The following is a 26,594-nucleotide window of genomic DNA, read 5'->3' on the forward strand; positions in this document are numbered from 1 at the left end:
TCCAATGCAGAAAGCTAAAACGAAACTCCTGCCATCCCACCTCTGGCACATTCCTTTTGTTTTCTTTTTTCCTAAATTCATGGGACTACCATTTACCTTTTCAGGCGGGCCCAAATCTGGCATCATCCTACTTTCATTCCTGCCTCTCCCAGTACAATTTCCTATATGCTGATACTGCTGTAAGGTGTGGTGGTTGTTTTTTTTAAATGTAGTAAGTAATTTAATCTTTATCATAGGGTGATGTGGGAATGGAGGTACCAAACTTAAGCAGTTACTTAAGGTCACAGAGCTGCTGAGAGAGGCAGAACCAAGATGCAAACCCAGTTTTCAAAATCAGGAGGCAAAAAATGATTGCCTAAAATCTGAGGTTGCTGATGTTGTTGTGTGTGTGTTTTTAAAAGATTTTATGTATTAGAGAGAGAGAGACAGAGCATGAGCATGAGCATGAGCAGGGGGAAACGTAGAGGGAGAGGGAGAAGCAGACTTCCCACTGCACAGGGAGTCTGACATGGGACTCCATCCCAGGACCCTGAGATCATGAGCTGAGCTGAAGGCAGACGCTTAATGAGCCACCCAGGCGCCCGTTGACATTGTTTTTGAAGAGAAATCTAATAGTCTCTGAATGTTTGCCACTTCCTAGCCTTTTTTGGAGAATGTCTGTGGTTCCTTTGCATTGGGGCCTGTGGTTTATTTTTATTTTTTAAATTTTTATTCAATTTACTGAAACTACAAAAATAAGCAGCGTGGGTGATTTTTGTTTGTTTAACTGTTCCCCCTCCCATAGTTCCAAGTTATAATTTTTAAGGGGAACATAACCTTTCTTTCTTGTTGCTGAATCTTTGGATTGTTAGAGAAACAGGGACATGTCTGACATAGTAGTACTAGTGCTGGACTTCAAAGGTGATAATTGAAGTTCCTGGAGTTACTGATTACATGAAAGAAAATCATGATTGAAAAATCCACGTGGAAGTTTAAACTTTTTATTTTGAAATATTGGAGACTTGAAGAAAGAAAAGTTATAGAGTCCACAGTTCCCTTGTATGCTTTACCCAGCTCCCACTAATTTACTGTCTTCACAATCCTAGTACACTGATAAAACACCGAGATTAATACTGATAAAATGCTGTTAATTGATGGAGGGAATGTTGGGGTTCGGAGCCGATGGCCAAGGAAGAATTCTTGAGACAACTTTGGTGCAAAAAGGTGGTTTTATTAGAGCACCAAGACAAGACCCGTGGGCGGAAAGAGCTGCCCTGCAGTTGTGAGGAACAATTGATTATATACTTTCAAGTTGGGGGGGGCGAGCGGTTAGCGAGAGCGTAAATCTCTAACGAATTTTGGAAGCAAGGCTTCCAGGACCCTGAAGGGGTTAGGAGCTATTGTTAGGAAAAGGTCATTACTAACTAGTAAAACCCTAGTCATGAGACCCTTCAGATGTTTATCAGTGGGCCATATGGTTGGAAGATGATTGCTAACATAGATCTTGGGGGTAGAGATAAAGGAAATTGGGATCCCTGGGTGGCGCAGCGGTTTGGCGCCTGCCTTTGGCTCAGGGCGCGATCCTGGAGACCCGGGATCGAATCCCACGTCAGGCTCCCGGTGCATGGAGCCTGCTTCTCCCTCTGCCTGTGTCTCTGCCTCTCTCTCTCTCTCTCTGTATGACTATCGTAAAAAAAAAAAAAAAAAAAAAAAGATAAAGGAAATTTCCAAAGGAATTTTTATATGTTAAGGAAGACTTACATGATCCTGGGGTATTGGGATGATGTTGAACTAAGATTGCCTGTTGCCCTTAGCAAAGTATTAATATTGAGGCAGCTGACTTCCTAAAGGAATGTCATTCTGCCTGTTTCAGGGACTTGTCAGGGGGCTGTAAATAGTAAGGAGATTTAATTTTGTTTTGCCTTTGTTTCTTGCATCATTAACTATACTACAAACTTTATTCAAATTTTACTGTTTTTTTTTTTTCTAATGTCCTTTTTCTATTTCAGGGTAATCCCACATATAATAATTGTTATGTCTCTTTAATCTGTGACTGCTCCTCAGTCTTTTTTTTTTTTTATTTTTTTATTTACTTATGATAGTCACAGAGAGAGAGGCAGAGACACAGGCAGAGGGAGAAGCAGGCTCCATGCACCGGGAGCCCGATGAGGGATTCGATCCCGGGTCTCCAGGATCGCGCCCCGGGCCAAAGACAGGCGCCAAACTGCTGAGCCACCCAGGGATCCCTGCTCCTCAGTCTTTCCTCATTTTTCATGACCTTGACAATTTTCACAAGTACTGGTATGCTCTTTTGTTGAAGATTCCTCAGTTTGGGCTCTCTGATTACATTGAGGTTATGCATTTGACAGGAATAGCAAATAGCACAAAAGTGAGGTGACTTTCTCAGTGTATCATAAGGAAGTACATGAGACTAATCTGTCTTATTATAGGTGATATTAACCTCAATCCCTTTGTAAAGATGAAGTTGACCAAATTTCCATATATCCATATATTATTATGGATGTTGTTATATTATTAATAATAATTATATTATTATCCATAATATTAACCTTTCCCCTTCATCTCATCTGCTCTCTTGTTTGCTCATAACAGATGCGTCTTTCTGCTTCACAAAGAAGCCATCAGATGGCATTGACCCTTCTCCACCTCTCTCCAACTATGTAGGTAGCAGAGCTGCCCTTCCTGTGCTGAGACCAGTGTCTTCCCTGGGCCAAGACTGGCTCTATAATTTGTGGGGCCCAGTGCAAAATGAAAACAAGGGGCCCCTTTTTGAAAAAGCGTAATAAGGAATTTCAGGATGATAACACAGAACTTTAAGCCAATGGTGAGCCCTTCTATGTGCAAGGCCCCATGAGCCTGCATCTGGTGGAGCCAAACTAGCCTGGGCTGTGGTGCCCTCCCCAGCCTCTGCTTCTGCCTTTCTGCAGCCTCCATTAAACCCTTTGTCCTCTTGACAAGTCAGTCTGTCTCTCTCAGTCATCTGTTTAATTCCCGTGGCTTTTAACTATTCCCCAGCATTTCCAGTTGAGAAACACCTCCATTTTTTTTTTCCACCACCAGCATCCCCTTTAATAAAATGTGGAAGGTTGCGTGACAGGGAAAGTGGAGGAGGGAGTGAAATATGACCATTTACAACCACAAAAAACTTCTGTACATGTCTGGCGCCCGGCAGAGGGGAGGGCAGACAGGGCAGCAGGAGGCCAGGGCCAGCCCTATTTGTAGAGGATATCGTAGTGTCCAGGCCGGTAGAGAAGGTACACCTTGGGCTCAGAGCCCTCGGGGAAGATGTGCGGGTTGGTGGTGCCGCCCTCGCCGCGGTCCATGTACTCCACCTGGATGGAGACGCTCAGAGCCTGGGCCAGTGCGATGATGTGAATGTGGTCGCTCTCCTTGCACATGGGCTCCACCTCCTGCTGGCAGAACTCCTTGACTGTCCGCCCGCCCTCGATGAAGTGCTCGAAGAACTTGCTCTCGCGCTGCAGGTAGCTGGAGGTGAGCAGCCGCAGGTACACCACCAGGTAGTCCGAGGTGCTCTGGTCGTTGAAGGAGGCCAGCAGGTCAGCTACAGAGGTCTGCTTCTCCACCTGCTCGATCAGGTCCATGAACGTGTTGTGGAAATCCTCGATTGTGAATTCAGTGAAGCCCTGGGACACCTGCAGAGGCGCCCGCTGTGGCCCCTGAGCTCTATGCTGCCTGATTTCAGGGCTGGCAGGCCCTGCTGATCTGCTGACTGAGCAGCATCTGCCGCTGCTGCACGCCTGCCCCTGGATGAGGTCTGGAGTCTTGTTTTCTGGGACACCTTTCTCTCCTCATTTCCCTCTTGCCTCTGGCTCTTCTCTCTGGTTTGATTTGATTGCTGTTTTGTGGTTCTGATTTATTATTCTGCTTTAACTATATTTGGGAAAAAATTTTAGTCAAGTTTTTGTTTTCATTCCAAATCTCTTTCTAAGAAGTGATAGAATAATAATACAGGGAGGGAGGGGCAAGATGGCGGAAGAGCAGGGTCCCCAAATCGCCTGTCCCCACCAAATTACCTAGATAACCTTCAAACAATCCTGAAAATTTACGAATTCGGCCTGAGATGTAAAGAGAGACCAGCTGGAATGCTACAGTGAGAAGAGTCCGCGCTTCTATCAAGGTAGGAAGACGGGGGGGAAAAAGAAATAAAGGAACAAAAGGCCTCCGAGGGGGAGGGGCCCCGCGAGGAGCCGGGCTGAGGCCGGGGCGAGTGTCCCCAGGACAGGAGAGCCCCGTCCCGGAGGAGCAGGAGCTGCACCAACCTTCCCGGGCGGGCGGAAAGGGGCGGGCGGAAAGGGGCTCGCAGGGAGTTGGAGCAGGACCCAGGAGGGCGGGGATGCCCTCGGACTCCCGGGGACACTAACAGACACCTGCGAGCGCAGGAGAGTTGGCGAGCGCGCACGGAGGGACCAACCGGAGCAGCTCGGAGGGGCTCGGGAGCAGCTCCAGGGAGGGAGCTGCAGGGCGGGAGCACGAATCGAACAGCGCAGGCCCCGGAGCACAGGGCGACGGGACACAGCCCAGGATCCGGCCTCCCCCGGGACAGGCAGAGGCCGGGAGGGCCCAAGACAGCAAGGACGCTCCTGCCCCGAGCTGAGCAGATCAGCGGCCCCGCCCCGGAGCCTCCAGGCCCTGCAGACGGAGAACCGAGAGCCCCGAGCCCCGTAGTTCCTGCGGAGGCTAAATCCAGGCTTCCAGAGTTGCCATAGCAACTGCTGCTGTTCCTCCTGGGGCCCCACGGGGGTAAACAACCCCCGCTGAGCCCGGCAGCAGGCAGGGGCAGAGCAGCTCCCCCAAGTGCTAACATCTGAAAATCAGCACAGCAGGCCCCTCCCCCAGAAGACCAGCTGGACGGACCAGTGATACTCCCCCGGGTTCCAATACAACTTGTTTTTGGCCACTCTGCACTGAGCAAAATGACTAGAAGGAAAACCTCACCTCAAAAGAAAGAATCAGAAACAGCCCTCTCTCCCACAGAGTTACAAAATCTGGATTACACTTCAATGTCAGAAAGCCAATTCAGAAGCACTATTCTACAGCTACTGGTGGCTCTAGAAAAAAGCATTAAAGACTCACGAGACTTCATGACTGCAGAATTCAGATCCAATCAGGCAGAAATTAAAAATCAATTGAATGAGATGCAATCCAAACTAGAAGTCCTAACGACGAGGGTTAACGAGGTGGAAGAACGAGTGAGTGACATAGAAGACAAGTTAATGGCAAAGAGGGAAACTGAGGGAAAAAGAGACAATCAATTAAGGGACCATGAAGACAGATTAAGGCAAATAAATGACAGTCTAAGGAAGAAAAACCTACGTTTAATTGGGGTTCCCGAGGGCGCCGAAAGGGACAGAGGGCCAGAATATGTATTTGAACAAATCCTAGCTGAAAACTTTCCCAATCTGGGAAGGGAAACAGGCATTCAGATCCAGGAAATAGAGAGATCCCCCTCTAAAATCAATAAAAACCGTTCAACACCTCGACATTTAATAGTGAAGCTTGCAAATTCCAAAGATAAAGAGAAGATCCTTAAAGCAGCAAGAGACAAGAAATCCCTGACTTTTATGGGGAGGAGTATTAGGGTAACAGCAGACCTCTCCACAGAGACCTGGCAGGCCAGAAAGGGCTGGCAGGATATATTCAGGGTCCTAAATGAGAAGAACATGCAACCAAGAATACTTTATCCAGCAAGGCTCTCATTCAAAATGGAAGGAGAGATAAAGAGCTTCCAAGACAGGCAGGAACTGAAAGAATATGTGACCTCCAAACCAGCTCTGCAAGAAATTTTAAGGGGGACTCTTAAAACTCCCCTTTAAGAAGAAGTTCAGTGGAACAATCCACAAAAACAAGGACTAAATAGATATCATGATGACACTAAACTCATATCTGTCAATAGTAACTCTGAACGTGAATGGGCTTAATGACCCCATCAAAAGGCGCAGGGTTTCAGACTGGATAAAAAAGCAGGACCCATCTATTTGCTGTCTACAAGAGACTCATTTTAGACAGAAGGACACCTACAACCTGAAAATAAAAGGTTGGAGAACCATTTACCATTCAAATGGTTCTCAAAATATACCCTAAAAACTATAGAACACTTCTGAAAGAAATTGAGGAAGACACAAAGAGATGGAAAAATATTCCATGCTCATGGATTGGCAGAATTAATATTGTGAAAATGTCAATGTTACCCAGGGCAATTTACACGTATAATGCAATCCCTATCAAAATACCATGGACTTTCTTCAGAGACTTAGAACAAATTATTTTAAGATTTGTGTGGAATCAGAAAAGACCCCAAACAGCCAGGGGAATTTTAAAAAAGAAAACCATATCTGGGGGCATCACAATGCCAGATTTCAGGTTGTACTACAAAGCTGTGTTCATCAAGACAGTGTGGTACTGGCACAAAAACAGACATATAGATCAATGGAACAGAACAGAGAACCCAGAAGTGGACCCTGAACTTTATGGTCAACTAATATACGATAAAGGAGGAAAGACGATCCACTGGAAGAAAGACACTCTCTTCAATAAATGGTGCTGGGAAAATTGGACATCCACATGCAGAAGAATGAAACTGGACCACTCTCTTGCACCATACACAAAGATAAACTCAAAATAGATGAAAGATCTAAATGTGAGACAAGATTCCATCAAAATCCCAGAGGAGAACTCAGGCAACACCCTTTTTGAACTTGGCCATAGTAACCGGAGAAGGACAAACAGTGTATGTTCTCATTCATTTGGGGAATATGAATAATAGTGAAAGGGAATATAAGGGAAGGGAGAAGAAATGTGTGAGAAATATCAGAAAGGGAGACAGAACATAAAGACTTCTAACTCTGGGAAATGAACTAGGGGTGGTGGAGGGGGAGGAGGGCGGGGGGTGGGGGTGAATGGGTGACGGGCACTGAGGGGTACACTTGACGGGATGAGCACTGGGTGTTATTCTGTATGTTGGTAAATTGAACACCAATAAAAATTAATTTATAAAATAAAAAAATAATAATACAGTGTTAATACAGAGGATCTTTAGGATACAGTGTTAATACAGAGGATAATAATACAGTGTTAATACAGAGGATCTTTAGGATCCTCAATCTGTGTTTTTAAAGATTTTATTTATTCATGAGAGACACATAGAGAGAGGCAGAGACCTAGGCAGAGGGAGAAGCAGGCTCCCTGCGGGAAGCCCCATGTGGGTCTCAATCCCAGGACTCTGGGATCACGACCTGAGCCAAAGGCAGATGCTCAGCCACTGAGCCACCCAGGTGTCCCTAAGATCCTCAATCTTATTTCAATTAGTACCTCTTTTCTTTATAACATAAAGACATACAAGCATAATTTTTTTAAACATCTAATGAGACATGCTAACTTATCGGAGTAAGAAAGTCTTTTTTTATTTTATTTTTTTAAATTTGTACTTTTAAGTAATCTCTATACCCAGTGTGGAGCTTGAGCTCACAACCCCGAGATCAAGAGTTATATGCTCCACTGACTGAGCCAGCTAGGGGTCCCCAAAGAGTCTTTTATTTCAGTTATTTCTGAGTCTTTCTTTTAGGAGCTCTCTGTTCAAATCCATGATTTGCACTGTATGAGTTTAATTTTTTTACTAGTTAACTGGCGCTGGAGTCTCAGACACTGCAACAGTGTACAGATCTGTGTCCTCTTGCTCTCCAGTAGATGGCGACAAGTAGGCATGGAGGGCCCTGGTGATGGTGGGGGGCCAGCCTTTGCCTCTGTGATCTGTCTCTGCCTTTCCATTCTCAGGAGGAAGGGGGTTCCTCTTTGGGCAAATAGCTAATTTGCTTGCTTTTGTATTGGTAGGAAGACAGCAGCCAAATTCTTCTCACTGATAGATAAGCAGGCCTTTCTGTCAATTGAGCTTTTAATTGTTTTCTTTTCTCAATATAACCCAACTAATAGTGAAAACTGCATACATTGTAGAGAAGTGGTTATTTTGGCAAGTTTTAAAATACAGGTTCTTTAAACCATCTGAACAAATGTGCTGTGTGTGTGTGTGTATGTGTGTGTATTTATGCATCAAGTGTTTTTTTAGTACATGGTACTGTACTGGGCACCTGAGGAAGAGAAAGAAGTGCTGTGAGCCAGTCCTTGCTCCCAGGGGTAGATCTGAGGCAGCATAAACCTGGAAGGTTAATAGCAGTGAGACAGGTAAAGAGTAGTATCCGACAGCTTAGGACGTGTCACAAGACCATGGCGTCCTGTTCCTCTTTAAGACCCTTCAGTGCCTTCCAGATGCACTTAGATTATAGTCTAAGTTCCCTTTTGTCATGCCTAAATGCCTGATGCCCAGGCTTCTGTGGCTCTGTCTGCCCCGCTCGCAGTCCTTTGTTCCTCGGTCCCTACACTTTACCTGCTGTCACTTCCTCTCTATTCTGAGAACAGACTGAGCTCCTTCCTACCTCTGGCTCTTGTCTCAGTGTCTTTGTTTCCTACTCAGAAGGGATCCTCTTACCACTGTCAGTCCTGAGTAAGCCCCTTCCAGCTACTCTGCCCCCCTACTCTGATGATGAATTTCATAGCACTTGGCCGTCAATTATTATCTGCTTATTTCCTTGTTCTTCATCTGTTCTCCCCACTCCTAAAACTCAAGCTACCTTAGTCTTATTCACTGCCCTGTCCCAGGAGGGAGGCTGGGGTGTGTAGTTTGTTTTGGACTCGTGTGTCATGGGCTGGTGAGCTGTGCTGTCTGTGAATGTCCTGGGTTCCAAGAAGGCTGATGTCCCCGCTGATGTGGTCAAGCCTCCCAGGGGATTGGAGGTTTTCACTGACCTTTAAGGATGCGGAAGGAAGGAGGCATTCTCGATTGTTGTTTCCAGATTTGCACTGCAGTTAGGGGTACATTCTTATTTTTACAAATCCCAGAGTTCTGCTCTGGGTCATGCCCCTATTTACTGCTAGTGAAGTCTGGGCTGGTAAAGGTGACTAGTGGTTTGCCTATCTTTAGCAGATCTCTGCTTGTTTTTGGAACTGGCCCTGCAGCCTCTGCATGCTTTCCTGTGGCTGCATCAGTAGCATGCCCCATGCATTTATAGGCTGCCATGTGGGTCCCATGATGTGTTCTGACATTGAGAAGTCGGAACAAGAGCATGATGTGCTTGCTCTGAAAGATGTATTTCCAAAGGGAACAGGGCATGGAAGCAGTACCAGCACTACCAGACAGAAACTATCTTTCCCCTGTTGCATTCTTGCGAAGGGACACGATTCTGGGAAGAACATGCTGATGATTACCTAGACAAGATTTCTAGTGCATGAGTTCATTTGTGGGTGGCTAGATATTGGGAGATTTCAATACCCTACTTAGCCATTCCTGATGATAGGAATTTGTTCCTGCTCTTGTTTTAATTTAAATATCCTTCCCCTTAAGTAGGGGATGTTAGCCTGGGGCTCACATAGAGGGAGTTGCATGTGTGTGTGAGGAGGTGGGGAGGTGCATTTTGTAATGAGGGGCTCTTCCCTCAGGCCTGGAGCCCATGTAGTTCATAGTGTTGCCGTTAATTATTTATATTCTCATTTATTTAGTGTGATTGAAACTCTCAGTTAATGGAAAGGCTAGAAGGAGCTGAAAAAATGAGCTTTCAAATACACATCTTTGAATTAGCCCCCGTGTTTATTGACACATCGCTGGGGTAAGTTGACCAGTGAAAAACGGTGCCAGAGCTTTTAATTTTATGCTTATCTGAGTATTACCATCACTTCACCTATAACTTTCTCCCCAGACTTGTCTTACAGGCAAGGATCCATTCTGGTGCCTGGAAACCTTAGAATGCCTGGATTGAGACATTTACGGCTTCTGCAGGATCAGAAAGAAATATATAGGTTAGACAGGTGGGTGGGGAAAAGAGCTCCATTTGGTTTTATTTATTTGTACTTCCAGAGACAGGGTAGCCTTTTTAGTAATACATGCTCTGGAATCCAGAAGGTGAAACAGAGGACAGACGAAGGATACAGGTGGCACCCCGTCACGGGTGCACAGAGGTGGGCTCTTCATTCCTGCATGTTCCAGTTTGAGGTTCAACTCTGATGAGAATTATTCTCATTATAAGGAGGAATTATGTTGATTCCCATAAGTTTGCATTTTTTTCATAGAAGTACATTTATGTACAGTAGGTCTTTCCTTTTCTATTTTTTTTTTTAAGGCTCGAACTTAGATGCGAGTTCCCTATCTCTGTTGGTTTCATCTCGGTTTTTGCACGACCTAAGCCAGGCTCGTGTTGTTGACTTGCCACAAGAATGTGACTCCAAGTCTGGTTGCCAAAATAGTACCCCAGTCCTATCCTTTATTCCAGGCATTAGTTCGTTTTGTCATGTTGATTTATCAAACAAATGTTGAGAGTCCTATTTTGTTTATACTGAAGTGTTAACTAAAACAGAAGCAGAAGCATACCAAGAGCATCTTCATTAGAGGTTTTGTTGTTGCTGTTGTTCATTGTTGTCATGGTATCGTGGTGGGAGTGCTGATGATCCTGAGTCCTGGTGATCCTGAGTCCTGAGACTTTGCCTCCCACATGGGGAAGGCTTCCCAACAGGACAGGGCTGGTACTTGGCCAGATCTCTTCGGCTGCAGAAATCACCTTTGTTTTTCTTTCAGTGTGAGCACCCACTTTCCTGAGTGAGGAAAGCAGCACAGCTCTCTGGGGAGAGGGCTGAGTGTGGGGGCTGGGTGACGTCTCTCAGCCCTGCCCTCTGCTCACCAGCAGTCACAGTTTCAGCTGAGGCCCGTCTGTGTCTGTGGGGGGCGCTGTGCCCAGGGCATGCAGACCTGGCTGGTTGGAAAGGCTGGCAGCTCGGAGATGTTTCCAAACAGGCTGGCTTCTTCCTAGTTGGGGGAGCTGCAAGTGATTGCTTTTGTATTATTTTAATTTATTTCCATATAGACGATTGTCCTAAGTTGGTACACTATAGAATTAAAAAAGAGGCCTTTCCAAGAGATATATGACTGTGTCTCTGCTTGGGGGCCCATTGATTTATCAACTGACCTTCATCTTACCTTCTTCTTTTTTTTTTTCTCATCCTACCTTCTTAAATCCATAACGTGTTACTGAAATTGCAAAAATTGAAAAGAGTTTGGTTCCCTCCTATTGAAATATGGCTGGTAAATTAAAAACAGTCATCCTCTCTACCTTTGACACAGAAAACATTTGTAATCTTCAACTAGATTAAACAACTTTCTCAGGGCACTAATGGGTTAGTGCATTTAAAGTTTAGGGGCTTTGTTCCTGTATAAGTATTTTGGGTAAATTCTTTTTTATTTTGATTTTTTTTAAACATTTTATTTATTTATTCATGAGAGACACACACACACACACACACAGAGGCAGAGACATAGGCAGAGGGAGAAGCAGGCTCCATGCAGGAAGCCTGACGTGGGCCTCGATCCCAGGTCTCCAGGGATCATGCCCTGGGCTGAAAGTGGTGCTAAACCGCTGAGCTACCAGGGCTGCCCTACTTTAATCTTTTAAAAAAATGTTATATTTATTTATTCATGAGAGACAGAAAGAGAGAGAGAGAGGCAGAGACACAGGGAGCGGGAGAAACAGGCTCCCCTCAGGGAGCCTGATGTGGGACTTGATCCTGGACACTGGGATCATGCCCTGAGCTGAAGGTAGACACTCAAATGCTGAGCGACCCAGGTTTCCCGTTATTTTAATCTTCTAATCTTATTGGTGGTTGTGTTAAAAACACGAATTCCTAGGGGTGCCTGGGTTCCATTTTAATACCCTGAGATCATGACCTGAGCTAAAATCAAGAGTTAGACACTTAACCGACTGAGCCACCCAGGCGCCCTTAAGCTTCTTTTTTTTTTTTTTATTCCCAAGGGATGGAGGTGAAGTTTATCCTTCCATGGATTTATGCTTTGAGCACAGCAATATTTTATACAGACTCAAGATTTTAACTGGGACTGGTAGTTGTGTTCCTCCAAGGGCTGTATGAGATCACAGGCTTTAAGCTGCAGAGGGTGCATATGAAAATGCAGAATCTTCTCACTTTTCCCCCCACCCCTGGTTTTCTCAACCAGATTACCTGGCATGTCGAGGAAAGGCAGAAGAGTAGCAGATTTAAGTGTTTAACTAGTTCTTTATGTGTTCTTTGTACACCGACATTTGAGAACTACTGGACCAGAGAAAATTGAACATTGCCATTTTTTAAAAAGGTTTTATTTATTTATTCATGAGAGACACACAAAGGCAGAGACATAGGCAGAGGGAGAAGCAGGCTGCCTGTGGGGAGCCCAATGTGGAACTTGATCTCAGGACCCCGGGATCACAACCTGAGCCAAAGGCAGATGCTCAACCACTGAGCCACCCAAGCATTCCAAATACTGACATTTTTATCTGCTCTAGGCATTGGTTTCTCTAGACCACCCTGCTCCCACTCCCCACCCTCCCAGCTGTGATGTCTATGAATACTTCAGAACCTGTGTTACTGCAGCTGCCAGTAAGCATGATGGCTGGGCTTGATTATTTAGGTTACATATGAAGCTGTCCTTATTCATCAGTACCCCCCTCAGCTCCTCACCCCTCACCCCCATACACACTGAAGTGATGAAAATATTCCCAGAACATGGTGCCTTCCTGACACAGTTGTAGATGTGTCAGGGAAAAGCCGATAGCACAACAGCTCAACATATTAGTGACTGAGGATGGACCCCTCTGCAGAACAACATTGAGGCATAGACAATTAGAATACTTGGTTTCCAAAAAAAAAAAAAAAGAATACTTGGTTTCCTTTTTTTGTTTTTTTAAAGACTTTATTTATTTGAGAGAGAAAGAGGGCGAGAGAGCATATGTGAGTGGGGAGAGGGGCAGAGGGAGAGAGAGAATCTCCAGCAGACTCTGCATCGAGTACAGAGCCTGACATGGGGCTCAATCTCAGGACTCTGAGATCATGACTTGAGATGAAATCAAAAGCCAGATGCTCAACCAACTGAGCCACTCAGGTGTGTTGGAATAGCTTGTTTCTTAAGAGAGATGAACTCAATGTGTGGCTTGCCCAGTGGCTAGGGGAGATTGCAGTGGCATACTATCTTGAGATTTTTGGTTTGAAAAACAATGCATAGTTCTCTTGTTTTTTTTGGGTACCAGACCAGACATGCTTTATTCATTGGTCGATTTATTTCTGGGACTTGAATAAAAACCCAGGGTGATCATCACCCAGCCTTGGCTAGGAGAATTGCAATATAACGGGATGCATGAATGTTGAGGCTTTGTGGGCAGTTGGCTAATCATTTGCTTTTAAAACACAGGGGACGTTGTTAGGGGTTTACATTTTATGGTGTATTAGTTATTAAGTTCATGGTAAAAGCTTTTCACATTAAATTGTAGGACTAGTTTCCTGCAGATTGTTTACTGGTTTTTGATTGTTATTTTTTTCTCCTTGTCTTCCTCGTCATCCAGTTGAAAAGAACTCGTTCCCTGTCTCCACCTGGTGCTGTGCCCCCCAGACCCCATCTTTTAAGGTCCATTTCACATAGTATTTCATTTATGATACTTACCTCAGGGCTCACCCAGGCGGGCTCTTCCTGCCTTTGAATCCTTCATTGCATGGTGTGGCACTGGCTGTGTAGTGGTTGATGCTTTTATTAATGGCCCATCCTTATTTTTTCTTAGTTTGTTTGCTTGTTCATTTACCCACCTCTGCATCCACCATGTTTCCATCCATCCATCTACCTATCCAACCATCCACTCACCTGCCCACCACCCTTCTATCTGTGTGTGTAACAGATGCTGATCAGGTGCCTGCTCTGTGCTGGCCTTTCGTATAAGTACAGCACTGAGCCAACAGCGCGCCCTTATGGAGCTTGCACTGTAGTGCGACACATTCAAAGACAAGCATGATTTAGTCATGTTTATATAAAGAAATAAAAAACAGGGTGAGGTATAGAGAATACTGGTGGAGTGGGGATTACTTTATGAGGGCTGGGGAAGGAGGTAGAGCTGAGAGGGAGCTGAGGTGAAGCTTGGAGGGAGAATGTGTTTGATGGAAGGATCAGCAAGTGCAGAGCCCTGGAGCGATCAGTGGAAGAAAAGCCAGTGTGGCCAGAGCTTGGAAGGTATCAGGGAGAGGGTAGGACAATGAGGGCAGAACTGTGGCCCAGGCCTAGTGGCCAGGGTAGCAAGCCGGATGGTTGTTGTGTGTGTCTGCAGAAGTGGCTGAGCTGGACTATAGGCTGTAACGTAGGCTGCGGAAGGAGCGACAGGGAGAACAGTTAGGAGCTCTTGCAACAGGTCGATGAGAGACATGGAGAGAGTCCGGATGTACTTTGGAGGCTCTTAACTGCTCTGCTGTTCTGCCTCCCACAGTAAGGCTTTTCTATAAATGATTGACGTTTGAATTCTTTTATACCAGGATTTGAACGATGAGAAATATTGTGAAGTCTAACCACCTACAGTTCACTACTAGAAAGACTCCATTCCTGCCTCCAATGCAGGATGGTGAGGGGATTCCATGGCATGAGTTTCTTTGAGTTTCTAGGATGAGATCAGACATTTCGACATCAAGGTGTGTGATGCTCACCCCTGGTTCTATGTGATCCTTGGTCACAGTTTGGACATAAAAGTCAGAACCTCTTTGATGATGTCAAACAACAAAAAATCAAGTTTCAGGGATTTACATCCCCCTCTTCAAGTCAGCATGAAGCCACATGTTTCACTATCAGCCAGCTTTCCCCCAAATGCAAAAAACTTTAATTATAAAAAGAAATTGTAAAAAGCCCAAGAAATGTTTATGTTGAATTTGATTTATATATACCATTTTAACTTGTATCATTAAGGCAGTTTCTAAATCTAAGTGTTCAGTACTTGTCGGAGGAAAAAAAGGATTTATTTTTGGAAAAGTATGTTTCCTGGTGTTCATTGATTTTGGAAATTATGGGAAGTAATTGTCTAAAGGGTGGCCGTGGCTCTAGAGGCGGAGTGGAAATCCAGGGCTGGAAGAGGCCGTTGTGGTTGACTGATGCCTGTGGACCGCTCGCTGGGATCAGGTCAAGAGTTTCATAATCATCACTTTCTACGTGCTTTGTGCCACCATCTTAGTTATTTTTGTCAATACGAAACAAAAAAGAACAGCCCTTTTATGAAGATTCTTCACATTAAATGTATTCCTTTGACTGCTCTTCATAGAAAATGTGAAGTCCATTTCTTTTTCTATTTTTAAGCATGAAAGTGGAGCCTGGAAGCCTCAATTTCTGTGTAATGGAAAGATCTAAGTTTGTGGCCTTGTTTCCATTCTCTACTCCTCCTGCTCAGGCAGGAGCACGATGCCCACAGAACACCTCCAAGCAGTGGCTCTGTTCAGGAATCACAGTGTGGTTCGACTGCAGGAAGGGCAAAAAGGCTGTTATTAGCTGTTGGTGGTGTCATTGTTGGGTCATGAAACCTTCAGGGGATAAGTACAAGTCCTACAAAATTTCATTTCAAAATCTAGACTAGATCTGGCCTAATGCTCTGTGGATTCCTTTTTTTTTTCCCCCTTTCCCCTTTTCATTGCTGTCCCTGTGCCCCCTTCATTTTCTCCTGGGAAGAAGCTCCTAATATTGTTTTTTAAATTTCGTGCAAGCAGTGTATCAACTGGAAAAGACCAGTTTAGAAATGTTATTTTTTCATTAGTGAGATTTTACAGTATTCCTGGGTAGAAAGGTATTTTTATAGAAGCAGTTCTTTTCCTGCCTTTTATTTTTCTCGTGTGCCCATAATATACCATTTGTATATCAAATTTTGTTCCATATAATTTGTAAAATCAGTATCCTTTTAAAAATTTGAGATACACTAAAGAGGATTTTGGCTATAATTTCTCATTTCCAGAGGTAACACAATTAATAAGTTCTATGCCTTTTCTTCAAGACTTAATAAAAATTTGTTTACCCATATTTATCATATAGTCATAGAAAATACCTGGTATCTCTGGGAGTGTGCATATCATAAAATTGTGGTAAAATATAAAACATACCATTTTTTAACCATTTTACCATTTTCGAATTTTCAACTCAGTGGCATTAAGGACATTCATGTTGGTTGTGCAGCCATCACCACCATGCATCTCCAGAACCTTTCATCTTCCTAAACTGCTACTCTACCCATTAAACTCAAATTCCCCATTCCCCTCCATACCCCCCAGCCCTGGTAACCAATGTTCTACTTTCTGTCTCTGAATTTATTATTTAAGTCACTCACGTGAATAGAATCAAATGGTATTTGTCCTTTGTGTCTGGCTTATTTTACTTATCTTGATGTCTTTGGAGCTCATCCGTGTTGTAGCATGTCAAATTTCATTCTTTTTAAAAGCTGAATAACATGCCAGTGTAGGTATATGCCATATTTTGTTTAGCTGTTCGTCAGTTGATAGACATTTGGGTTTTTGCTGCTTTTTGGGTCTGTAGAGTAATGCTGTGAACACAGGTGTAGAGATATCTGTTCGAGTTCCTGCTTTCAGTTCTCTTGAGTGTATACATAGAAGTGGAATTGCTGGATCATATTCATAATTCTTTGTTTAATTTTTTGAGGAAGTGCCCAATCTCTTCCTCAGTGGTGGCACCATTTTATGATTCCACTTGCAATGCGCAAGGTTACAATTCTTCATATCCTTGCCATCACTTATTATTATTATTATTATTATTATTATTATTATTATTATTATTATTTTGATAATAGTCATCCCAATGAGTGTGAGGTGGGATCTTGCTTTGATTTGCATTTCCCTTTTGCTTTGTGATGTTGAGCATCTGTTCATGTACTGATTGGCCATTTGTACATCTTCTTTGAGGAAATATCTATTCAAGTGCTTCGTTCCTTTTTGAATCATTTTGTTGTTGAGTTGTAGGAGTTCTTTATCTGTCATGGATATTAACCCTTTATCAGATACATATTTGCAAATATTTTCTCCCATTCTGTAGATTGCCTTTTCACTCTGAACACCTTATACACCTTTAATGTATAAAAGTTTTACTTTTTTTGTTTGTTTTATTTTTAAGTAGGCTCCATGCCTAGCCTGGTGCCTAGTGCAGGGCTTGGGCTCACAACCCTGAGATCAAATCCTGAGCTGAGATCTAGAGTCAGACACAACCGACTGAGCCACCAAGGTGCCCCTAAAAGTCTTACATTTTGATGAATTCTATTTTCTCTGTTTTTTCTTTATTTGCCTGTCCTGTTGACGTCATGTCCAATACGTAAGACGGTTGTGAAGGCCTTCCCTTATGTTTTCTTTTAAGAATTTTATAATTTTAGCTCTTAATGTTTATTTTGACTGAATTTTTATATATGATGTGAAGTAACTGTCATAAGGTTTTACTTTTAGACAAATTGGAAGAATGGACATTTTTCCTAAAGCATTTGGGAGTAAGTTGCTGATGTCCTATCACCCCTGAAAACATGAGTGTGTATTTCTTGCAAACAGAGGCATCTCTTAGAAAACTGCAAAACATCCATAAAAGCAGAAAATTACCTCTGCCATTTCAGTACCATCCAATCCTCAGACTGTTTACCTTTGAGCAGTTATCCCAATAACTGCTCTTTTATAGTAGTTCAGAACCATGTGTTGCATTTAATTGTCATATGTCTTTAATTTCCTTCATTCTAGAATGGTTGCTCAGGTTTTCCTGACCTTGGCTCTTTGGAAGAGTATAGGAAAGTTATTTTGAGAAATGTCCCTCAGTTGGGTTTCTTTAGGACTAGATTCAGCATGTGTGCATGTGTGTGTGTATACATGTATGTGTGTATGTGCATGCGTGTTTGCACATATCCTTGATCTAAATGGTACTGTAGTGCATATACTGTTATATCTGCAACTAGTTCATTCATTTTAACTGCAAGATAGGATTCTGTCATATGAATATACTGTATTTTGTTCAGCTGTTCTCCTTTTAATACTTACGGGGTTATTGGCAATTTTTTGCTCTAATGGTGATGCAAAAGTCATCCTTGTTTAACATTTTATTTTTTTAACATTTCTCTTTTTGGATGTAGATTTTCTAAGCAATAGATTTTTTTTATAAATTTATTTTTTATTGGTGTTCAATTTGCCAACATATAGAATAACACCCAGTGCTCATCCCATCAAGTGCCCCTCACCCCCATACACATTAGTGCCCATCACCCAGTCACCCACCCCCCGCCCACCTCCCTTTTTACCACCCCTAGTTTGTTTCCCAGATTTAGGAGTCTCTCATGTTCTGTCTCCCTTTCTGATATTTCCCACTCATTTTTTCTCCTCTCCACTTTATTCCTTGTCACTATTTTTTATATTCCCCAAATGAATGAGACCATTCAATGTTTGTCCTTCTCCGATTGACTTATTTCACTCTGCATAATACCCTCCAGTTCCATCCATGTCGAAGCAAATGGTGGGTATTTGTCGTTTCTAATGGCTGAGTAATATTCCATTGTATACATAGACCACATCTTCTTTATCCATTCATCTTGTCGATGGACACCGAGGCTTCTTCCACAGTTTGGCTATTGTGGACATTGCTGCTATAAACATCGGGGTACAGGTGTCCCGGCATTTCATTGCATCTGTATCTTTGGTGTAAATCCCCAGCAGGGCAATTGCTGGGTTGTAGGGCAGATCTATTTTTTTTAATAATAAATTTATTTTTTATTGGTGTTCAATTTGCCAACATACAGAATAACACCCAGTGCTCATCCCGTCAAGTGCCCCCCTCAGGGCCCATTACCCAGTCACCCCCATCCCCCGCCCTCCTCCCCTTCCACCGCCCCTAGTTCGTTTCCCAGAGTTAGGAGTCTTCCATGTTCTGTCTCCCTTTCTGATATTTCCTACCCATTTCTTCTTCCTTCTCTTCTGTTCCCTTTCACTATTATTTATATTCCCCAAATGAATGAGACCATATAATGTTTGTCCTTCTCCGATTGACTTACTTCACTCAGCATAATACCCTCCAGTTCCATCCACATTGAAGCAAATGGTGGGTATTTGTCTTTTCTTTTTTTTATTATTTTTATTTTTATTATTATTATTATTTTTAATAAATTAATTTTTATTGGTGTTCAATTTACCAACATACAGAATAACACCCAGTGCTCATCCTGTCAAGTGTTCCCCTCAGTGCCCGTCACCCATTCACCCCCATCCCCCGCCCTCCTCCCCTTCCACCACCCCTAGTTCGTTTCCCAGAGTTAGGAGTCTCTATGTTCTGTCTCCCTTTCTGATATTTCCCACACATTTCTTCTCCCTTCCCTTATATTCCCTTTCACTATTATTCATATTCCCCAAATGAATGAGAACATACACTGTTTGTCCTTCTCCGATTGACTTACTTCACTCAGCATAATACCCTCCAGTTCCATCCACGTTGAAGCAAATGGTGGGTATTTGTCGTTTCTAATGGCTGAGTAATATTCCATTGTATACATAAACCACATCTTCTTTATCCATTCATCTTTTGATGGACACCGAGGCTCCTTCCACAGTTTGGCTATTGTGGACATTGCTGCTAGAAACATCGGGGTGCAGGTGTCCCGGCGTTTCATTGCATCTGAATCTTTGGGGTAAATCCCTAACAGTGCAATTGCTGGGTCATAGGGCAGGTCTATTTTTAACTCTTTGAGGAGCCTCCACACAGTTTTCCAGAGTGGCTGCACCAGTTCACATTCCCACCAACAGTGTAAGAGGGTTCCCTTTTCTCCGCATCCTCTCCAACATTTGTTGTTTCCTGCCTTGTTAATTTTCCCCATTCTCACTGGTGTGAGGTCGTATCTCATTGTGGTTTTGATTTGTATTTCCCCGATGGCAAGTGATGCAGAGCATTTTCTCATGTGCATGTTGGCCATGTCTATGTCTTCCTCTGTGAGATTTCTCTTCATGTCTTTTGCCCATTTCATGATTGGATTGTTTGTTTCTTTGCTGTTGAGTTTAATAAGTTCTTTATAGATTTTGGAAACTAGCCCTTTATCTGATATGTTATTTGCAAATATCTTCTCCCATTCTGTAGGTTGTCTTTTAGTTTTGTTGACTGTATCCTTTGCTGTGCAAAAGCTTCTTATCTTGATGAAGTCCCAATAGTTCATTTTTGCTTTTGTGTCTTTTGCCTTCATGGATGTATCTTGCAAGAAGTTGCTGTGGCCAAGTTCAAAAAGGGTGTTGCCTATGTTCTCCTCTAGGATTTTGATGGAATCTTGTCTCACATTTAGATCTTTCATCTATTTTGAGTTTATCTTTGTGTATGGTGCAAGAGAGTGGTCTAGTTTCATTCTTCTGCATGTGGATGTCCAATTTTCCCAGCACCATTTACTGAAGAGACCGTCTTTCTTCCAGTGGATAGTCTTTCCTCCTTTGTCGAATATTAGTTGACCATAAAGTTGAGGGTCCACTTCTGGATTCTCTATTTTGTGCCAGTACCACACTGTCTTGATGACCACAGCTTTGTAGTACAACCTGAAATCTGGCATTGTGATGCCCCCAGCTGTGGTTTTTTTTTTTTTTTTTTAATATTCCCCTAGCTATTTGGAGTCTTTTCTGATTCCACACAAATCCTAAGATGATTTGTTCCAACTCTGAAGAAAGTCCATGGTATTTTGATAGGGATTGCATTAAATGTGTAAATTGCCCTGGGTAACATTGACATTTTCACAATATTAATTCTGCCAATCCATGAGCATGGAATATTTTTCCATCTCTTTGTGTCTTCCTCAATTTCTTTCAGAAGTGTTCTGTAGTTTTTAGGGTATAGATCCTTTACTCTTAGGTTAGGTTTATTCCTAGGTATCTTATGCTTTTGGGTGCAATTGTAAATGGGATTGACTCCTTAATTTCTCTTTTTTCAGTCTCATTGTTAGTGTATAGAAATGCCACTGACTTCTGGGCGTTGATTTTGTATCCTGCCACACTGCCAAATTGCTGTATGAATTCTAGCAATCTTGGGGTGGAGGCTTTTGGGTTTTCTACGTAGAGTATCATGTCATCTGCGAAGAGGGAGAGTTTGACTTCGTCTTTTAAGCAATGGATTTTTATTATTATTTTTAAAAATTGAATCATTTCGAACATGCCAAAAGTATAGAGAATAATATACAATACCCAGCTTTAGCAACTGTTAATATTGGCGCTGAACCTTTAAGTTGGTAAAGTCATCCTGTTCAGTGAGTGGGAGTTTTACTGGGATTTGTGCAAAGTTGGCATCTCACTGAGTGAGAATTATTATTAATGACAAATTGCCTCAAAAGTATATAGCTTTATTCAAGAGAGAGATATTTTGGGAGAATCTGTCAGATTTAAGAAGCCAAAAATGTAGACCTTCCACTCAGATGTGAATTGTGAATAAAATACCAGGTAGGCTCAGCCAACTTTTCTTTTAGGCTTCTTTCATGTCTTTCTTAGTAGAATTTAATGAAATGAAACAGGAGGAGGAATCGCAAAAGGTTAAGAATAATAGACCTGAAAGACTTGCTCATTTCTCCTTTTGGAACTCTTCCTTGACTCTGGCATTGGGTGAGGCGAGAAGGGCGTCCAGGAATTCATTCCAAGCCTATTTCAGTACCCAGGATAGATTGGTGATAAATCAGTTCTATATGCATGTATGACAGTAGGCCAATCATTGGAAGAAGGAAAGGAATTAGGTCAGAGCCCAGCTTACTTTACGAAGTCACAGGAAATGGAATTCTCTAAAGATAAAGAAATAAATTCAGGACTCTTGGATCTCTTGCAGCCCTCAACCAAAGCCTACGGCATGTGGTCAGTTGTGTCTTCCTGGAAGTCCTGGAAAAAAGCAAACTACTGAGACACCACCTTCTATGAGCTTTTATTTATTTATTTATTTCATTTATTTTTTTTTTAAAGATTTTATTTATTTGGGACACAGAGACAGAGGCAGAGACACAGGCAGAGTGAGAAGCAGGCTCCCTGCAGGAAGCCTGACGTGGGACTTGATCCCAGGTCTCCAGGATCTCGCCCTGGGCTGAAGGTGGCACTAAACCGCTGAGCCACCGGGGCTGCCCTTCTATGAGCTTTTAAATGAAGTCTCCATGTTACTGTCAGTGGGTGTTTCAAGGGTTTTGTTTTTATGTTTTATTTTTATTTTTTTTTAAAGATTTTATCTATTTATTCATGAGAGAGAGAGGGGGAGAGAGAGGCAGAGAAGCAGGCTCCATGCAGGGAGCCTGGGTCTCCAGGATCAGGCCCTGGGCTGAAGGCAGTGCTAAACTGCTGAGCCACTCGGGCTGCCCAAGGGTTTTGTTTTTAATGCTCAATAACATCCTTGGGAGAATTCCTCTTGGCTTGTTGATTAATAGTGGAATACAAAGGAAGCACAGAGATATCTTAACATTTATGCTGCGTTGGGATCCCATTGTGGCTGAGACAGTGTTTGGTGGGAATGTGGCTTTCACTTTATATGTTAGGATTCCTGGAGAAAAGGCCTGTGGCCTCCAGCCTAAAAGACAACAGTAACAACAGTAAACACAACCGGGAGCTGGTTTGTGGATTTCTTGTCCACCATATTTGAAGTACTATATATATTAAGGCTGTAGAATTGAGATATCAGTATTTCAGCATTCAGTGGAGTGGACATAACTTGTTTCAGTCATTGGCTTAGGATTGCGGTGTAGATGGTAACTTTGAGGGTTTTCTCCTGCATCCTTCCTAGGGATACAGAGTAGTTGGCATTTGAAGTGATGCTGTCTGGGGCCTCAGATTGCTGCTGTGGGTGTTGGAGATGTCAGTCAGCACCAACTCATATTTGTCCCCAAGGCCCTGAGAGAGACCAAGGAAGAAGTGAGCCCTCCCTGGACAAGGGCAAGAGCAGGGCAGTTATGTCCAACCTTCCCTGTGAACTGTGTCTTTGTGGCTATCAGGTTTGTGGTGGATTGGCTGCTGGCATTGGCCTGGCATTTTTTCCCATAAAAGGCAAAGTGCCCACTGTAGAACAAAAATGTCATCATGGGCTTGGACACTATGCTTGTGTGGCAGGTAAACACTCCTGAGCCTGTGGTCAGCCTCTTGGTTGGAGGGTGAATAATGTTCCTAGGCACACTGTCTGCTGTTCGCTCCACCTGCCTCTATTAAATGCTGTGGGAATACACACAATACAGAGTATATAGCCTTTCCTTCCTTTCTTTATTTTTCTTCCTGACATCTCTTGAGGTGTTTGAAGGAAAGAAAAGACGAGTAGCCCAGAGCAGGGATGTGGAGGTTGGTCCTTGGGAATTCTGGCTTGACTGCTACTAGGGGACATTGTAGAACCCCTTAGGTTTGGTGTCTTTGTGTTTCAGGTTAGAGGGTTGGGCCTGGTCATCCTTGGGGGCCTTTCTGCTCCAGATCTGTGGTTTTGTAATGTTGATACCTGGCTATTTGTACAAGGTCCTTCCTCATCTGCCCTCACTGTTTCTCTTTGTTGACACATTTTGCCTTAGGCCTTTATTCTCCACGAGAAACCCACAACCCCAAATGGTTTTGCAGTCTCCACTAGAGACTGTTAGGAACTGTGCAGGTGTTGGTCTCTGTGTACCTTGATGGAAATCAGATGCCAGCAGAGGAGGGTGGGCATGTTAATAAGCTGTACGGGCTGATCGCATTTCGGGTTCCTCAGCTGTGACCAGAGAGAACCACTTATATTTGGATTTAACCTTAGTTCAGCAGAACAAAGTAAAGCTCTGACAGTGGGGAAGGGAAATCCCAGCTTTCTCTGCTCCTCTAATCAACCAACCTGAAAGTTTCAAAGGACAAGTATTGCGGAAATAACAAATGCAAATAATATTTGCATTATGAATATATATCTTCCAAAATGTATTGATGTTTCCATTTGCTTTGAATAGGAGGCTGATTTCTATACTTGATCCATACCTGTGTATGTATAAATTGGGCCAGTTACCTCTTTTTTTTTCCTTCTCATGAGTATTTGTTGACTGTTCTTCATGTGCCAGATTTCTGTGTTAGTCATGGGTACAAGAAAGAGAAATAAGTCAAGGTTTCTTTCTTTAAGAAGCCTGTCCTTTAATGAGATGGAAATCACCCTGGGACAGTTCTGAGAGGACATCATTTTCCTGGTGCTGTGGGAGAACATGGAATACACAGAGCTTTGAGTTGGAGGAATGGTCATCAGAATAGGTGTCCATAAGCAGATATCAAATATCTGAATTGAGTCTGGAAGGGTGAAGTAGGGGTGGCTGCGTCTGAAAGGTTGGGAGGGATCTGGCACACTCCTGGAAGAGCATGAACAAGGGGAGGAAGGCTTGATTCTGCCCAGTGGGATAACAAGCAGTTTGAGTCTTGTGGCAAGAAGGCTGCATGTCGGAAGGAGAGCAATGAGCCTGGAGAAGCAGGCAGTTGGGATGGAATGATGACGATGGTATTCAGGGTCCCAGTAAGGAGCATGGGGCTTGGTCCTTTGGCAGTGGGCAGCCACTATGGATAGTTCAGGATGGAAAGGTCACATTTGTTCTTTGGCTGGAACCCTCTAAGATTGGACTGGGCAAGACAGGAGAGGTGGGGACCTGAGAGGTGAACAGAACACTGCATTGGGCTGTGCTAGATAGGATCAAAATGTGAGTCTGATGGGCAGGGGGGACAATGAGCCAGAAAGGAGGGGGCTGATTGATCATAGAGCATGGGTGGTTTCGGTTTCTGGTGGAAGCAACTAGGTAATGGTGGCATTATCAACTTAGAGCGGGCCAACATCATCTCCTCTATTCCTTAAATTACTGGGGCCCCCTGTCCTTGCTACCCTTTTTCACAACAAAGCCTGCCCTCCCTCCCTGTACTCGTGCCGCCCACCCCGCCCCATGATCATCTTGTTTCAGACTTCAGCCTGTTCCTGCCCTGCCCCCATTCCTGCTCTGTTCTCCCAGCGCCTCCTATGCTCTCCACCTCTTACTTCTTTTGCAAGGCTTGTCACCTTCTAAAATGATATATTCTAAATGATATATTCTAAAATGATATATTCTTCTAAAATGTTTATAGTTTATTTATATATCTAAATGATATATTCTAAAATGATATATTCTTCTAAAATGTTTATAGTTTATTTATTTCGAAAAACTTATTGTCTATTTCCCTGCTAGAATGTAAGTTCCCCAGAGGCAGGGATCTTAGATCAGCTAAAGGAAGGCAATAGGCAGTTGGGTATTGAATATGTGGTATTTACTATGTAAGAATATAATATGTTACCAAGTAGGCATTACAAAGTAATAGATGGAAGATTTCTCAGTATGCAGTAATTGGGCAGCTAGTTGGCAATAATGGAAAATTAATCATTTTAGATCCTTTATACTGTACCTTAAAATAAATTCCGAGGGAATTGAAGAGATCAATGTAATTAAAAAAAAAAACAAAACCTCACAGAACTTCCTGGTCTTCCTAGGTATCAGAATGTATTATAACACTACAGTAATGAAAACAGATGGTGCTGGCAGGGCAAGAGAGAAACTATTAGCAGACTAGATGGGAGAGACCTGAAAGGATTATTTAGGAGACGTTTGGTATATACTAAAGGCAGCGTTTCAGATCATTGGGCAAGAGGTGGATTTTCTTTCTTTCTTTTTTTTTTCTTTTTAAGACTGTATTTATTTATTCATGAGAGACACACAGAGAGAGAGGCAGAGACACAGGCAGAGGGAGAAGCAGGCTCCATGCAAGGAGCCTGATGTGGGACTCGATCCCGGGAACCCCGGGATCACACCCTGAGCCACCCAGGCATCCCAAGAGGTGGATTTTCAATAAAGGTGTTACAACTGGCTAGTTAGTTCTAAAAATTGAAAGCAATAGAGGAATGCAATATGTGGAAAAATATAACGGCTATATTATTGTATGAAATAAGTATTTCTCCAAGGAATACTTGTAGCGTAATTCTGGTTATATAAAAGCAAAGACTGTTGGTACATAATCCATTTATCTGCCTCCCACTTTCAGGGATCCTTTGTCTCCAGTACATTCTGATAAAGAGAGGATCTGTCTTAAGCCTCTCATGACTGGGCCCTTGATAGTGGCCTTGCTGCATCTCTTGGCCCTCTCTGCAGGGCTGAGCTGACTGCACTCCTGCCAATTTGGGAACTCATGGGTCCTGGTGTAAGGGTTGAGCCCTGGGCAGCCTGCCACCGTGAGACAGGTCAATGTTATTTTTCTGGAAAGTGATCTGAACAAAACTTTGCAAAGGCCTCCAGGGAATTCCAACATGCAGCTAATGCTAAGAACCATTGTTCTAATTGGATCTGGTAAGAATTCCTTCTTTTGGGGGTATAACACAAGATGTAGGCCAAGAATGCTGCTCCAAAGGATTAGGGCATAGGACTCACCAGATTCTTAGAGTTATATAGGGATGGGGGGGTAACTGCTGGATTTTTAGCCAGTTCACTTATAAAGAGTGCAGAATGTCTTCCAGGATCTGTCCATAGGTTGGCAGGTGGGGCCTTTAGCCACTGGTTCCTGTCCCCATTGGCTTTCCAAACAGGTGGGCAGGATTGCATGGCTTCTGAGAAGGCTCAGAGGCAGAAAGACCTTTAGTGCTTACTTGAGGAGTCCTGGCTGTCAGCTGAGCTGGAGCTTGCATGGAACTGTCTGTAGTAGCCAGGGCTGACATTAGAGGTGGGTCAAGGACACAGCACTCAGCA

The 26,594-nt window shown here is 43.2% G+C and overlaps 2 protein-coding genes across 6 annotated transcripts in view; one reads left to right on the forward strand and one right to left on the reverse strand.

Moving 5' to 3' along the window:
* Nucleotides 1-26,594, forward strand: part of DTD1 (D-aminoacyl-tRNA deacylase 1) — a 183,768-nt gene that overhangs the window by 29,020 nt on the left and 128,154 nt on the right. The gene's annotated exons all lie outside the window — the stretch shown is intronic.
* LOC129496193 (ubiquitin thioesterase OTUB1-like) lies at nucleotides 2,577-10,484 on the reverse strand. Its single transcript, XM_055304247.1, has 2 exons — nucleotides 10,433-10,484; nucleotides 2,577-3,805 (listed from the first exon to the last, which is right to left on the reverse strand). Exons 1-2 carry the CDS (start codon nucleotides 10,482-10,484, stop codon nucleotides 3,213-3,215), a joined length of 645 nt encoding a protein of 214 aa, XP_055160222.1. The 3' UTR covers nucleotides 2,577-3,212.

Source organism: Nyctereutes procyonoides, unplaced genomic scaffold, assembly GCF_905146905.1.
Source record: "Nyctereutes procyonoides isolate TBG_1078 unplaced genomic scaffold, NYPRO_anot_genome, whole genome shotgun sequence".
Lineage (NCBI taxonomy): Eukaryota > Metazoa > Chordata > Mammalia > Carnivora > Canidae > Nyctereutes > Nyctereutes procyonoides.

Bases quoted from the DNA above. Each gene is read 5' to 3' on its own strand.
- LOC129496193 (XM_055304247.1), bottom strand. From the start codon at position 10,484: ATGACAACAATGAACAACAGCAACAACAAAACCTCTAATGAAGATGCT. The intron at 3,806-10,432 runs GTATGCTTCTGC...GGAAATGAGGAG, and splicing joins CTCTAATGAAGATGCTCTTG to AGAAAGGTGTCCCAGAAAAC.